General features: G+C 45.3%; 1 protein-coding gene across 1 annotated transcript; it reads left to right on the top strand.

The window, feature by feature from the left end:
- The first annotated feature begins 177 nt into the window (after positions 1–177).
- Positions 178–2,255, top strand: LOC131317162 (uncharacterized). The gene is made up of 3 exons (XM_058346734.1): positions 178–885; positions 1,036–1,596; positions 1,971–2,255. The coding sequence occupies exons 1-3, from the start codon at positions 178–180 to the stop codon at positions 2,253–2,255; spliced, it is 1,554 nt and encodes a 517-aa protein (XP_058202717.1).
- Positions 2,256–15,956: the final 13,701 nt, after the last annotated feature.

Here is a 15,956-nt window from a genome sequence, read left to right as displayed (position 1 = left end):
CTGAAGAAGCACAAGTTAAGGCTAAATGCCAACAAATGCGCCTTCGGAGTTAGTTCCGAGAAGTTCCTCGGTTATCTCGTCACTCGGCGTGGAATCGAAGCAGATCCGAACTAGATCTCAGCTATTCAGCAATTAAAACCACCATCAACTCCTCGGGAAATTCAGAAGCTAACAGAGATGGCAGCGGCCCTCAACAAGTTTATTAGCCGCTCATCAGATAAATGCCACGTTTTCTTCCAAACCCTAAAGAAGCAAAGCCGACGAAGTTTTAAGTGGACGGAAGATTGCGACGCAGCCCTAACCGAGCTGAAATCTTATCTTTGTTCGGCCCCACTTCTCGTCAAACCAAAAGCTTTTGAAACTCTCCATCTCTACTTAGCTGTCTCTCCACATGCTGTGAGCTCGGCACTTATCCGACGGGAAGGCCTTGAAGACCAACCAATTTACTTTTCTAGCCAAACCTTACTCCCAGCACAAACCAGATATCTGCCACTGGAAAAGCTTCTTCTAGCATTGGTTACAGCTGCTCAAAAATTACTCCCTTGTTTTCAGGAGCACCCTATCGTAGTCCTCACAGAGTTTCCACTAAAAAACCTCCTAAGGAAGGCCGACCTATCTAGCCGAGTATCTCAGTGGGCGGTCGAATTAGCAAATTTTGATATCCATTTTGCGCCTCGAACAGCAATCAAGGCCCAAGTACTGGCAGACTTTATTGCTGAATTCACCCCTGGAAGCCCGGACGAAGAAGCATTGGTTAAACCTAATTTTGGAATGCTGGAACAACAAGAAGCTCGAAAAACATGGGACTTATTCAGTGGAGACGTTTGGAAGCTACACGTTGATAGGGCATCCAACAGTAACAGTGCGGGTGCTGGGGTTGTCCTTGTAAACCCTTGTGGCGTCCTCCATGAAAGCGCTATCACAATCAACTTTCCAGCCACAAACAACGAAGCTGAATATGAAGCACTGCTAGCTGGGCTTCGAGCAGCAACAAGTTTACAAGTTGAAGACCTACAAGTTTTTTGCGACTCTCAGCTGATGGTTAACCAAGTAACAGGGGATTTTGAAGCTCGGGACCCAAGGATGATAAAGTATCAGGCTTCGGCTCTTGAGCTAATACGAGGATTCAGGGGATTCCACATTGAACAGACCAACAGAGAGAACAACGCTCATGCCGATGCTCTGGCAAGTTTAGCCTCGGCAAATAAAGCATCTGAATACAGACACATTAGCCTCGGTGAGATCCACCAGCCAAGCTTTGAAGTCTCAGAAGAAGTTCTAAGCATCTCCATCAGTAATAGCTGGATGGATGAGATAGTCTCGTTCCTCAAGAATGATACGCTACCATCTGACAAAAAGGAGGCCCATCGTGTACGCAGCAAAGCAGCCCACTATTGGATCTCTGAGAACGGCCAACTCTACAGGAAAAGCTTCACAGGGCCATATCTTCGAGTCGTTCATCCATCCGAGGTCCCAACAATATTGACTGAGCTTCACTCTGAAAGCTGCGGTTGTCACTCCGGCGGGCGTTCCCTCTGTCAAGGAGCTCTAAGTCAAGGATACTTTTGGAAAGGAATAAAGAAGGATTGTGAAGAAGTAGTCAAAAAGTGCAAACCTTGCCAACTTTTTTCTCCTATACCAAAGCAGCCAGCTCAATCCCTCAAACCCATCACCAGCCCTTTGCCCAATGGGGCTTGGATATAGTTGGCAAACTTCCAACTGCCCCTGGGGGCTTCAAGTTTTTGATAACTGCAACGGATTATTTTTCCAAGTGGGTGGAAGCCGAGCCATTAGTCACAACCACTGAAGCAGATGTTCGGCAATTCGTTTGGAGGAACATCGTCACGAGGTTCGGCGTTCCTTATGCAATTGTTTCGGATAATGACTCCCAATTCGTCGGCAAAGAGTTAACAGGACTTTGTGCTGAGTTCAGAATTAGATTCTTCAATTCAACCCCATCCTACCCCTAGGGCAACGGTCAGGCCGAAGCAACAAACAAGACAGTGTGCACTGGCATTAAGCGTCGGCTAGACTCCAAACGAGGAAAATGGGCTGAAGAACTGCCTCGGGTTCTCTGGGCCTATCGCTCCACTCCAAGACGCTCCACTGGCCAAACTCCCTTTGCAATGGCCTTCGGCATGGAGGCTGTCATTCCACTTGAATCCAGGTTCCCAACCCTGCGCACTGAAACTTTTGATCCACAAACCAACAATGATGCAGTAGCTACCGAGCTTATTTTAGCCGAAGAAAAGTGAGACGATGCCCAGCTCAAATTAGCTAACTATCAGCAGGAAGTCGCTCGGGGCTACAATCGGAACGTACGACTCAAGAAGTTCCGAATCGATGATTGGGTCTGGAGGAAGGTTGTCCGAGCCAGCCAGAAGACTAAATTCAAACCTAATTGGGAAGGACCCTATAGGGTGATTAAGGATGTCGGCAGTGGCTCATACAAGTTGGAAGATAAAGAAGGAAGGGAAATTGAGAACCCCTGGAATGCTCTAAACCTCAGGAAGGCATACCTTTGAAGTTTCTCCTCGGTCTCGATCTATCACGCCCTCTACCAAGTTTGTTACTTATCGCTTACCAAAATGCTGTACCTGTTTTGGTCATCTTTTTATTTAATGAGAAGTCCCTCCTATTTCTGAAGCATCAATGTTCTCTATATTCGATTACATTGTTTAAACTTTGATACTTAAGTTCGGCTTTCTAACTTTCACGATTACGTTCGGACCAATCATCAGCAAAACATGTCGTGGCTCGGACAACTTGACGTCCAGACACAAAACAATCAACGAACTTAAAAGTTTGTTTTTAGCTTGGCTATGTTCATACTTTGACTTAAACTAAAGAGCCACATCGGACAATTACTCCACATATTACGTTGGCATGAGACTGGCATTTTTTAGCCGAGCCTTATACTAACGTAGGGGATATTATGAGTAAATATCAAAACCTTGGATACAAGCCAAGGTTGCTTGACCTTCGGCAAAACTCAGAAATATTTCTAAGGCATATAGAGGAATATTCAATAAAGCAACAAATTTGAGAATTTTTTCTAAGTCATTGAAACATAAACTGGAAATTCAGAAACTCCTACCAAGAGGGCTCGGCTTGGTAAACCGTTCGATGCCGACCCCCTTCAAACTATTACATCTGGCATGGCAAATTTCAAATGTTCGGAGCCATCCAGTCCAAAAATAAAGTTCAAAATATTCAGAAAGCAAAAAGATTTAAGAAAAATTCCTCAAACATTCAAAAGATCTTTCATCAAATGGCTCCCGATTGGAGCGTGCCCATCTTAGTCAATTTGAGCATCTCCACTTTCGGCATTCTTCTCTCGAAGCTCGGATGGCTATTCAGCAATTTTCCCCTGATGATCACCATCGGCCATTTCCTCATCATCATCTTCGGGTGGCAAAGGCTGACATTCCTCTTCGGTATATGGAAGATCAAGATCTGGCACAACCGGCTCGGGAAGCTATTTTAGGAACCCAGATTCTGGTTCGATAGCCATCACCCCAGCCATCGCGTCGGCACCAGCAGTGTACCCCAGTCCGTAAAAATCAGGAAGCCGAGCCTCCAGCTCATTGTTCACCATTTTGTGAGCAATTTGGGTGTACTCAAGGGCAGCTCGATTGATCCCGGCTTCGTAACCCTTTGCGTCGGCCTTCTTGAGTTTTTCCTCTTCCTTTTCCTTCATCTTCTTTATCTCGGCCTCGGCAATCGAAGCAGCGGTATTAGCATCAGCAAGCTCTTTCCGAAGCCTCTCTAACTCAGCTTCGGAATCCTTAACCTGCTGATCCGAGATCCTCCATTTGGTTCGAAAGGAGTCCCGATCAGACCTATATCGCTCACGCTCGGCGCTCACCTTGGTCGCCTTGTCTTAAGCCTTCAAAGCAGCTTGCCCGGCCTATCAGAAACATAGAAATAAAGATTACCACGAGGAAATTCTAAAAGCTAGATCACAAGGAGTAAAACTAAGTACAAGTAATACCTGCACCAGATGGGAGCACATTTCTCCGAGCCCAGGGATTAGGTCGGTTGGCACTTGATCATAGTCTCTCGGAAGAGCTAGACCCCTTAGGAGTGTTACTGCAAGATTCGGTTCTTCCTTAACGGAATCGCTTAGCTGCAGGACTCTGCCGTCAGACATCGTGTAGGAAGGACTGAATTGACAACGAACGGCAGCCTCGGTTGCAGGGTCAGTAAGATCAATGTGTGGTTCGGAAAGGTTTTTTTGTTCCTTTCGCGGAGAGGCTAGGGCAACATTTGAAGGAGTTGACTGAGAAACGTTCGGTGGTGGAACATCCTCAGATATTTTTTGTCTCTTTTCTTTTTGCTGAAGCTGCTGGTTCACAGAGCCTCAGCTACGACCTGGGTTAGTCGTCTTTGTTGGGATCACCGGCCTGGGAATGTTCCTCTGTGACATGTCCTCAGAAGAAAGCTCGACAAACTCGACAGATCCGAACGGCGTAAGCCACTCCTCAGCTGTAAACCTGATCCTCGGCAATCTTACCCCCCCTATTGCCTCCTCTTTCCGATTCCCTCAGGGTTTGAGGGTACCCTCTTCTTCTGTGCAGCCTCGGTTGGCAAAACACCAGATGTCTTTTTCTTGCTCGGCACGGGCTCTTTCCCCTTTTCCTTCCTCCTTAGCACACCTTTGTAAGAGGGTCTGTAATCAAGAAGAGTTGGAGCATGACGGCAAGCTTGAGCAAGCAGCGTCTCGCACGCCTTCTCTCGAGAGTTAGTGTTAAGCACCTTAGAAATTGGGCCGAGCTCTGCAAAAGAAAAATAACAATCAAGAAATGCCCTCAGCAGCAAAGAAGACAAAAATAGAAAGTCATGAAAGATTGAGCATATTCGGCCTTATCACCTCTCGTATCAATCACTTTCGGAATAGAGTATCGACGGAGACCGTCGCCGAACTCAAAGTTTCCGTGTACTTCAAGGTAAAAATCTGCCCATTTGTCAGTATATGAAAGTCCATCGATCAGAGGTTCCTTTTTGGGGCGCGTCGTCAAGTACCGACGGCCAGACTTGCCATGTCTGGACATGGTATATGTGAAAAATAGATCGGTTTGAGTAAAATCGAGGTCCTGGCTCTCGATCAAAGCAATCACCGACATGATTATTCGATAACTATTTATTGCGAGCTGATGAGGGGCCAGGCTGAACTTCAAAAGAATCTCCCTAAGGAAAGGGTGAATAGGGAATCGAAGTCCGGCTTCACAGACTGCCATCAGAGGCACTGTGATATGCTCAGGACGATCCTCTTTCCTATCTCTAATATCAATACTCCTGACTCGGTGAATCAAAACATCGTCGGGAATATTGTATTTTGTAGGGGGATGAAAACAATTGGTTCTTCTGATCAACTGGATTGCAACGGCTTATTCGTGCCTCTTCACCGGAACCCTAACTCGACGTCTGAACCCTAATCTGCAAAATAGACAGGGGGTGAGTGCACCTTTGCCTCTCGTGGCAAAGGCCCTCCGATGCCAAAGTTAGTATCACGTACTAACAGTTAAACCCTAATTATCAGTAGGAAAGCAAGAATGCAAAGTATTGCGTACCTTTTACCTCTAGGCTTACTCTGTTTATATAGACATTCGGATGCTTGGCGCCCAAGCATCCCTATTGCCATAGGATTCCCAACTCGTATAGGAAACCCAGGATATCAAGGATTCTCGTTTCCTTTATCAGTTTATGAAAAAGAGTCATTTCAGGATTCTTTTCCATTACTGACCGAACATCCCATTCTCATTGGGTATCTTTCTTAGACCCTATATTCTCGGGATCTTATTCCTTAACGGAATACCACTGTTTCTGGACCCTTCTAGAATGTTCCTTTTACTCCAATACCTGATCGGATTTCTTTCTCTGTTCAGCTATCTCATAGCCGAACAGACTGTCTGGACCAATTACTTCACTTGTAACTGGTCTTTCATCAATTATTTAGACTATTGCCTTGCATGATGACTGTCCCGTCATCACTCGTATTACGTGCTTAGTTCTTACTTCAACTGTTCGGCTGTATCATATTCGAGCAGTCTGTTTGGACCAGCTACTTCACATGTATCTTGGTCCAATGTAATCGGAATGTCTCTAACTGCCGAACAGTCAATTTATAGCCATGACTTCTCATATCATTGGCCCTTAATTTGCCGAATAGATTGCATGGATCAATGACTTTCCATATCATTGGTCCATATCGCTGTTCACCGAACTGCCCGGCGGTAAGTCCTGTCGTACTTACCACGTGCTCCCGAATATCACGTGTTCGGGAAATAATTGTACATGCTCGGGAATACCTCCCTACAATTGCTCCCCAGCTTCATCTTGTTACCACTGTTCGGGGGAAATATATGAAGCTTAGAAACAAAATTTTATTTAGACCAGAATCTTCTGATCCCATGCAGTCATAAATTCAATATTTCATTGATGCCTTTTGGCGCCTCCATCATTATACCATTTCGGGGTACGGGGTAATGACTCCACGTGGCACGTTTCGTATGCCTATCATTAATTTCGAACTGACGTTCTATGAAACGGCGTCAGAACGGTTTCTGCTTTCCGTTACTTTAACCTGTAACGGCGTGAGAGGAGACGTTTCATCTCCATCTCTTGCTTTTAAACCCCTGGAAGGGCGCCGTTTTGGGTTTTTTTACCCAAAATATAACTTGAACTTTCAGTTTCTTCTCTCTCTAAGCCTTCCGCCATCGCTGCCGTCTACAAACTCGATTGCATTCCAGGGAATCATCACAGTATTCTTGTAAGATTTCTCGTTCTTACTCCATTTCGTCTGCTTAGATTTCCATCTGAGATCTCATTCTCAGATTCGTGGGTCGTTTCTAAGGTTTCAATTCGTACCCATTTCCATTTTTTCTCCTTTTCTGAATATACTCATGGCGGATGACAACCCTCCTAGACCCAGTAAGTTTAGGAAGCTTTGTGATACCCCTGCTGCCATGGCGGCATTTAGAGAAAAATACAATATTCCTGAAAACGTAGGGCTTGAACTCGCCCCATTAGGAGCGGATAGGGATGCTGGATCATGGGATAGAATGTGTATCCCAATCGTGTCCATTGTCGAAGGCGGGGTTCGTTTCCCCCTTCATCCGTTACTTCGCCAGATTTTAAGCTGGTACCGTCTTACACCCATGCAAGTTTCTACGAATGTTTTCAAACTGATAATGGGGACTATAGCCCTAAATGGGATTTTAGAGACCAATTTAGGAATCTGGGACATCCAGTGGTGGTATAGTATAATACTAAATCCTGAGTACAATACTTACTACTTCAAAGTTAGGAGGGCAGAGAAGCGCTTCGTGCTCAATCTGCCAGATTCTGCTCGTGACCACGAGATCGACTTCCTCTATGTGACTGGAGCATTCGAGCCTTTAGAAGAAGATGGCCAAGTGCTGGGGCTCCATTGCCCCCACATATGGGGCTATCCACGTATGCTCTTGATTTTACCCTTTTACAATTCTTCATTTACTGCTTTCTCGTAGCTTTTTCATGTACTAAATTTGGTTTTTCGATTTGAATTTTGCAGCTGAAAACGTTAATCATCGTCCTAGACGTACACCAAGCAACATCCGAACAGAGGACATTAACAAAGTCCTAAAATATACAGGCGTGCCCGATACCCGAACAGCTGGTCGGGGTTGTGACGCTGACGTGCTTCTGGGATACGATCCTGCGTACAGAGGTGTCATCGACAGGAGGCTTGCTCACCCCAGCACCAGTGCTGCCTCTACATCAACTGCTCCTCAGCCTAGGAGCACAAGAGCTAACGCAGGAGTAACTGTAGCTGGTCAACTGGGTGAGATCCCTATTTCCGAAGGAGTTCTGTTACCTCGAGTGAGAGTTCGAAGATCCAGACAGGCTATTCCTCTTCAACCCGAACAGCCAGTGTTGAATCTTGACACCAGTCAATCGTCCTCTTCAGGTTACTCTCAACCTTCTCCTAACTCAAGCACCATGACACGTCAGCCTTTAAACCTCAGCTCTCTCCTCACCGTCTCTTCTCGGGGACGGGGATCTGGTCGGGTAGCTTCCACAGGGAACGCCCCTCCTGCACCCCGTCGTAACAGAGGAGGTTCGAACCGCTCCACTTCATCTCGTGAAGTGGATACTACCATAGAGGCCAGTGATGCTCACAGAGACAAACGGCCTAGATCAGAAGACCCAACTGGTACTGCTTCTCAAGCAGATACCGAAACACATCACTCTGTTTCACCAACTACCCAAGTACTTCCTCAAACATGGACTCCTCTATTCACTAGAGGAGACCGTCCCGTTCACGTCGGGGACAGTGCTAGTTCGTCGGAAACAGCACTTGCTCTGGCCCAAGGGTTGCTACTCCTTGTTGACTTACAGAAAGAGTCTTCGTCTCCCTCTGATCGGCTTGTGTCCACTGGTCTCGTCAATGGAATCAAGGTAACAAAAACTTCTCTTTTTTAAAGCTCCATCTTTGTAATATTTAAGAGAAAAGTTACTCACGTTTTGGTATTTGCTATAGTTTATCCAAAAAATGGTCGTACTGGGCCAGAAATTCCAGGAAGCTGAAGCCGAGAGGATTAGGCTTTTAATGACAACACCAGGCTGATCCGAACAGTCACGAGATTAGAGAGGGAGAGAGATAAAGCTAAAGCTGATCTCTCCGAGACAAAAGGCAAGCTAGAGACCACAGAGGAAAGCCTTCATCAAGTCTTGGCCGAGATGGAGAGCACCAAAAAGGCATCCTTCGAAGATGGCTATCAGAAGGGTTTTGATGCCACAACGGCTAGCTATGTAGAGCATATGCCGATCATTCAGGACGAAATCTGGGTTGCTTGCTGGGAGGCGTGCCTTACAAAGGCAGGAGTTGCTGAGGATTCTCCCCTATGGGTTGAGAATGATCTACCAAGTCGCCAAGTTGCAGCTCCAGCAGATGATGTTGATCAACAGATTAACGACTTTGCAGATGTTGATGAAGAAATACAAGTTGAATCACAAGATGACGTTGTGCAATCATCTGTTCTGGAAGTGACCACTGAGATTGTTATCCCAGAGGTACAAACTGCTGCTGCTGTTGCTGAGGCTGATGTCCCCCCAGAGATTCAGAACCTGGATTAAGATAGTAAACAGGTAGTTTTGTCTTAAAAATCATCCGGCTCGTCTTGCATGACCATAGCTTTCCTTACCCTGCGTGGTACCAGTACTTTTTTCTTAGTATGGTAATACTTTCCTGGTAAGACAAGTATTTGGCCCTTCGTGGCTTAACCTTATACAGTTTGCTTGGCTCCCCTCGTTTTGGATCATCAGTGTAATCTAAGTATTTCGTACTTTGATCAATTTAATCATATGTGTCATTTGTTTGCATAAGTGTTCGTACTTTAAGCAAATCCTACAAACATGATTATTTGTACTGAATCTAAGTTTCACGTACTTAAAAACATTTGTTTCCCAGTGTCTCGTACTGTTTTCAAGTTTTAGAACATACAAGTGTATTCATACTTGTATTCGTCTTCAAATCTTTCAAGTATTTTCGTACAAACACTTTGTAAGGTTCATAATCATATAGGTGTTCTTTTAAGTTTCACATACTTAAGAACAGATATTTATAAGTTTTACGTATTTTAACGTTTTTAAGTTTCTCGTACTTGAACAGATGTGGCTAACATATACTCGTTATGTTTTTAAGCCATGCCAATAAACGTTTACAAGAGTCTCGTACTTGCATTCGTTAAGTTCCACGTATTCACACAAAAACTTCTTTGATCCGAAGTAGTTCTAAGTATCACGTACTTAGAACTACTCGTGTGTTGGATAACGTTTAAGTTTTCTCGTATTTTAAGAATCCATACAAGTGTTTCATACTTGTTAAGTATCACGTACTTACACAAAAACGCCTAAGTATCACGTACTTAGAACATCACACAAGTGTTTCGTACTTGTGTTTAAGTTTCACGTACTTAAAGTTTTGAAAATCTTACAAGTGTGTCATACTTGTGTTTCAGTTTCACGTACTGAACTGTATACCCTGCTCCCCAATACGAATGAGGGAAACTAATCTCGTAGTTCGTATTTAAAACAAATACCAATATTCTAGATTATTAGAACATAACAATTATACTAAAAAAGTGATTTTATTCATAATCGGTAAAACTCAAGAGGGCGTTATTCGTACCCCTTGCAATTAAAATATAGAACAAGGTAATTATATTCGTAATTTCCACACAATCACGTAGTGCAAATCTAAAACAGAACTGAATGCTTCTTTTAAACAAAGAATTTTCGTAGATTATGGACATTCCAAGGCCTCGGAATTGGATTACCATCCAAATCTACCAATCTATAGGCCCCTATGCCTACAATCTCAGTCACTCGATACGGACCTTCCCAATTTGCCCCCAACTTGCCTTCGTTAGCCACCTTGGTGTTGCCGAGTACTTTTCGTAGCACGAGGTCCCCAACACCAAATTCTCGAGGATGAACTTGCTTGTTGTAGCTTTTCATCAGCTGTTCTTGGTAAGAAGCAAGATGTACCAAGGCCTTTTCTCTCCTCTCCTCGGCGAGATCAAGCTTGATTTGAAGGGCCCTGTCATTGCCTCCACTTTCAACCAAAACGGTCCTGTTGGTCGGCAGACCCACCTCTAGAGGTATGACAGCCTCTGTTCCATAGGCCAATGAATAGGGGGTCTCTCCCGTAGACCTCCTAGGCGTGGTTCGGTGAGCCCACAGAACTAATGGTAACTCGTCAGGCCACTTTCCCTTAGCTTTGTCCAATCTTTTCTTGATTCCATCAAGGATAGTTTTATTAGACGCCTCTGATTGCCCATTACTCTGAGGGTAGGCTGGGGTGGAATAATAATTTCTTATTCCATACTGGGCACAAAAAGCCTTGAATTTCTTCTGAAATTAGGATCCATTGTCTGTGATCAATGAATAAGGGACCCCAAAGCGAGTGATTATGCTTTTCCACACGAACCTTTCTATCATAGGTTCAGTGATTTTGGCTAGTGGTTCTGCCTCAATCCACTTTGTAAAATAGTCAGTTGCTACAAGCAGGAATTTTCGATTCCCAGTTGCTTTGTGCAATGGACCCACGATATCCATCCCCCATTGAGCAAAAGGCCAGGGACTTGTCAAAGGCACCAGATCTTCGGCAGGTGTTCGAATCATTGGTGAGAATTTTTGACACTTCTCACAAATCTTCACATACACCTTTGCATCTTCTTGCATGTGTGGCCACCAGTAGCCTTGAGTAATTGCTCGGTGGGCAATGGATCTTCCTCCAGCATGGCTCCCACATGTTCCCTCGTGGATTTCGTGAAGGAACTTCTGTACCATTTCAGGATGTACGCATAGCAAATATGGACCTATAAAGGATTTCCGGTACAATTTTCCCTCTGGGGACAGCCAAAACCTAGCAGATTTGACCCTTATCTTGTGGGCCTCCTTTTTGTCAAAAGGGAGTATCTCGTCTCGTAAGAACTCCATGATTGGGTCCATCCAACTTGGTCCTTGGTTCACGTCCAAGACTAAGTCTACACTCCTCCCAATGCTCGGCTTATTTAGATATTCTACTGCCACCCTTCTTTTGAACTCAGTTGGTACAGCTGCAGCCAACCAAGCTAAGGAATCTGCAAGAGCATTCTGTCCTGAACTTATTTGCTCAATATATACCCTCTCGAAGGTATCAAGCAAGTCCTTGGCTGCCTGCACGTAGGCCACCATCTTTTCATTTCGAGTCTCGTACTCGCCGGACAGCTGATTCACAACAAGCTGGGAATCACAATACACCCTGACCCGTTCTGCTTTAAGGGTCTTTGCACTTCTTAATCCAGCCAAGAGTGCCTCATATTCAGCCACATTATTCGATGCACTGAATCCAAGCCGAACAGATAGTTCAATCAGAACTCCTTGAGGAGGAAAAAGGACAACCCCAATTCCAGAACCAGTATTACATGCTGATCCGTCAACGAATAGCTTCCACTCCGTGGGATCCTGTTCGGCTGCAGGTTGATCCTCCATGGATGATGTCTCAGTCACCTGTTCCTTTCTCGTAGGAGGTAGGGGAGCCACAGTTGGTGAAAATTCTGCCACAAAATCTGCCAACACTTGGCCTTTGATTGCTGTGCGTGGCTGATATTCGAGATCGTACTGGCTTAACTCCACGGACCATGTCGAGATCCTTCCCGAAAAGTCTGCCTTTCGTAACAACGACTTTAATGGAAACTCAGTATACACCACAACCTTATGGCTTTGGAAGTAATGTGGCAATTTCCTTGTGGCTGTCCTAAGTGCCAGGACAAGTTTTTCTAAAGGCAGATATCTCGTCTCTGCATCCAACAATGTCTTGCTAACATAATAAATAGGGATTTGCTCGATCCCCAAATCCCTCAACAGAACTGCACTTACTGCATGCTCGGAAACAGCTAAGTACAGAATTAAAGACTCACCTGGTTGTGGAGTTGACAACAGTGGGGGTTCGGCCAGGTACTTCTTCAGGTCCTGGAAAGCTTGCTCACATTCTGCTCCCCATTCAAATCCCTCCCTCTTTTTTAATAGCTGAAAGAAGGGTCTGCACTTGTCACTTGACCTGCTGATGAATCTGTTAAGTGCTGCTGCCATTCCAGTCAGCCTCTGGACTTCCTTGGTAGTTTTGGGACTCTGTAGTCTCTGCAAGGCATCAATCTGATCGGGATTTGCCTCTATCCCTCTCATGGTTACCAAATGGCCCAGGAACTTTCCCGAACCAACTCCAAACGCACACTTCGAGGCGTTGAGTTTTAACTTGTATTTCCTCAGGATTTCGAACACTTCTTTTAAATCAGTAATATGCCCTCCTTTTTCTCGACTTTTTACTACCATATCATCTATGTAAACTTCCAAAGTCTTCCCAATGAGCTTCTTGAACATAATGGTTGCAAGTCTTTGGTATGTAGCCCCAGCATTCTTCAGCCCAAACGGCATGACACTGTAGCAGTATAACCCTCGTGGTGTGATGAACGAAGTCTTCTCTTGATCAGGTTCAAACATAGCAATCTGGTGATATCCTCGATATGCATCGAGAAAACTCATTCGCTCGTAACCAGAGGTTGCATCAACCAATTGGTCAATCCTGGGCAAAGGAAAACTGTCCTTAGGACACGCTTTGTTTAGGTCTGTGAAGTCCACACAGACACGCCACTTCCCATTCTTCTTCTTTACCACAACAGTGTTGGATAACCACTCTGGGTAATAGACTTCTCGTATTGCCTTGGCCTCCAGTAAACGATCGACCTCCTCAATCACTGCATCTACATGCTGCACGGCTGCCGTTCGTTTTTTCTGAATGATCGGCTTGTGCTGAGGGTCAATGTTTAAATGGTGACAGATCACATCTGCATCCACTCCGGGCATTTCCTCTGGCACCCATGCAAAAACATCAATATACTCCTTTAGAAATCTTATCGACTCAGCCTTTTCGTTTGCTGGTAGTGATTCCCCAATTAAAAAATATCTTTCAGGATCAGTCTCGTTGATCTGAATCTTCTCCAATCCTTCAACCACTTTTTCAGCCGGGCTTCTTCCAACATCCTCGATGGTTGGTTGATATGGTACTTCTAATGTATGAACATGGTGGACCTTTGGGGCTGTTTTGATGATAGAAATCAAACATTGCTGTGCCACCTTCTGGTTGCCTTTAAGGACTTCAATCCCATTTGAACCTGGGAATTTCACCATCTGGTGATAAGTCGAGGAGACTGCTCTCATCTTGTGCAACCACGTCCTCCCTATAATCGCGTTATAGGAAGATGGGACATCGACCACTAGAAAGTCTGTTCTCAACACCACTGATCCAGCCCGAACAGGTAACGTTACCTTTCCAAGGGGCCAGACTGCTCCTGCACCGAACCCAATAAGAGGTGTTGTTGACTGTTCTAAGTCTGATTGGGCCAGGCCCAGCTTCTTGAATGCATCATAGTACAATACCTCTGTACAACTCCCCGAGTCCACTAGAATTCTCTCGATGTCATATTCCCCAACTCGTAGGGTTACGACCAATGCATCGTTGTGGGGTATTTGGACCTCCCCCAAGTCATCATCACTGAATGCCAAGCTCTCATTGCATACATCAGTCTCTCGCCCTCTCTTGTTTCCCAATCGCATCACGTGCTGATCGTGTTTGACTTGTCTTTGCAACAGCCTCACCTCACTCCTCGTATAAGGTGCAGCCAACCCATGTATCATATGGATCACGCCTTTAGGGTTTTGCTCGTAACCCAGCTCCATAGCCTTCCCTTTCTCTTTAGCATCCTCCTGGATAAACTCCTTGAGATAGCCCCGAGAGACCAAATCATCAAGGTGCCTCTTGTATATCTCACAGTCCTCGGTCATATGGCCCCAATCTTTGTGATAGCTGCAGTGCTGATTCGTAGCACGTTTTGCATCTTTGTCTCCGCCTAGACTTGGGGGCCATTTAAAATATGGCTGATTCTTTATTCGATAAAGAATCCTGTAAATTGGTTCCTTCCAAACCGTAGTGATAGAAAAGAAGGACTTGGGGTCAGGAGCTTGCTTGTCCTTGTATGGCTCTTTCTTAGCCTGCCCGTACTCCCTTCTGTCTTTGTAAGTCTTGGGCTCTGGCTTATCCACTTTTTTGGCAGGTGCCTTCGGCTATTCGGCAACCGTCCTGCCATCCTCACGGAGTATGTCATCCTCCATTCTGGCGTGTTGCTCTATCCGTTCCATCAATTTAGCCAAGATGGCTACCGGATGTTTATTTAATGAACGGCGCAGCTCTCCCCGAACAGGCAAACCAGTTTTGAACGTACCAATTGCATACTCTTCACTGCAACTTTCAATCTCGTTGAAAGTTTCCCAGTACTTCTTTGCATATTCCCTGATCTGCTCATTCTCCTCCTGCTTCATGGTGGAAAGACTCTCAAAAGTCTTTGGGGCTTTTCTGCTCGTTAAGAACCGAGCAGTGAATTCCTCTGTCAACTGCCTCCATCCTCGTATGGATCGTGGGGCCAACTTATGAAACCAGGATAAAGCCACCTTGCCAAGACTGGAGGGAAACATCTTGCACAAGATGGAATCATCCCCTTCATGCATAAACATGGCCTGTTGATAATGTTGTATGTGAGCCACGGGATCCGTATTTGTTTCGTAAAGTACGAATGCACCGTGCTTCACTCTGCTCGGCAACCTTGCTTCTTGTAGCCTCTTTGTAAAGGGGGAGGCTGCAATATTACTCAGGGCCTTGTGTGCTGCTTCTCGTGCAGTCACTGTCCCATCTTCTTGCTCCTTGGATTTGTGAGCCGTGGCTTTGGCCCAATCAGCATCAGGTCTCTCGTACTTGTCTCGATGATGTTTCCTAGTTCCCTCCTCTTCGGGGGTGGAACTTCTGTCTCTGCTCCTCCCTTTTCGTGAAGAAGCCTTTCTCTCGGGTGTTCGGCTTTTACTTCTTCTTCCCCTTTTTCGTGGAGAAGCCTCATAACGCCCTATAACAGGACTTCTGCTCCTTCTTCGTGAATGGGTCTGCTTATGGACTACCAGCGTCCTTCCATCTCTTGGGGAATGCCTACGAGAGAGTCTAGAATCTTCTGGGTGCTCTCGTATCCGCTGCAACTCCTGTATCTCATACTCTCGTTTCTTAATCAAACGAGCATACTCCTCGATTTCTCCTCTCTTTTTATCTAGGAGATCATTGTCGTCATGTATACTTCTTGAACGGATGTCTGACTCATCCCTTCGATGTGACCTACTCCTTCTCGTGGAGCCAGTAGCAGTTTTGTCTCCTTTTTCTTTGGAGCTACCTCTGTCATGTCTACCAGTAGGCTTTCTTGGAGCGCCTGGTGGGGATTTATCTCTTCCCCCACCCAACTGGTCCTTCGGACTAAATGGAGTAGCTGGATCTTCTTCCATCGTACTTATTTTTCAAAAGGGAACTCGTTCGTTTCCCACAGACGGCGCCAATT

This window comes from Rhododendron vialii, chromosome 2a (assembly GCF_030253575.1).
Source record: "Rhododendron vialii isolate Sample 1 chromosome 2a, ASM3025357v1".
Classification (NCBI taxonomy): domain Eukaryota; kingdom Viridiplantae; phylum Streptophyta; class Magnoliopsida; order Ericales; family Ericaceae; genus Rhododendron; species Rhododendron vialii.
Note: the sequence above shows the minus strand (reverse complement) of the source record. Positions and strands in the feature narration are given on the sequence as shown.

Bases quoted from the DNA above. Each gene is read 5' to 3' on its own strand.
- LOC131317162 (XM_058346734.1), top strand. From the start codon at position 178: ATGGCAGCGGCCCTCAACAAGTTTATTAGCCGCTCATCAGATAAATGC. The intron at 886-1,035 runs GTAAACCCTTGT...TGCGACTCTCAG, and splicing joins CGGGTGCTGGGGTTGTCCTT to CTGATGGTTAACCAAGTAAC. The intron at 1,597-1,970 runs GTAGTCAAAAAG...TCCTACCCCTAG, and splicing joins TAAAGAAGGATTGTGAAGAA to GGCAACGGTCAGGCCGAAGC.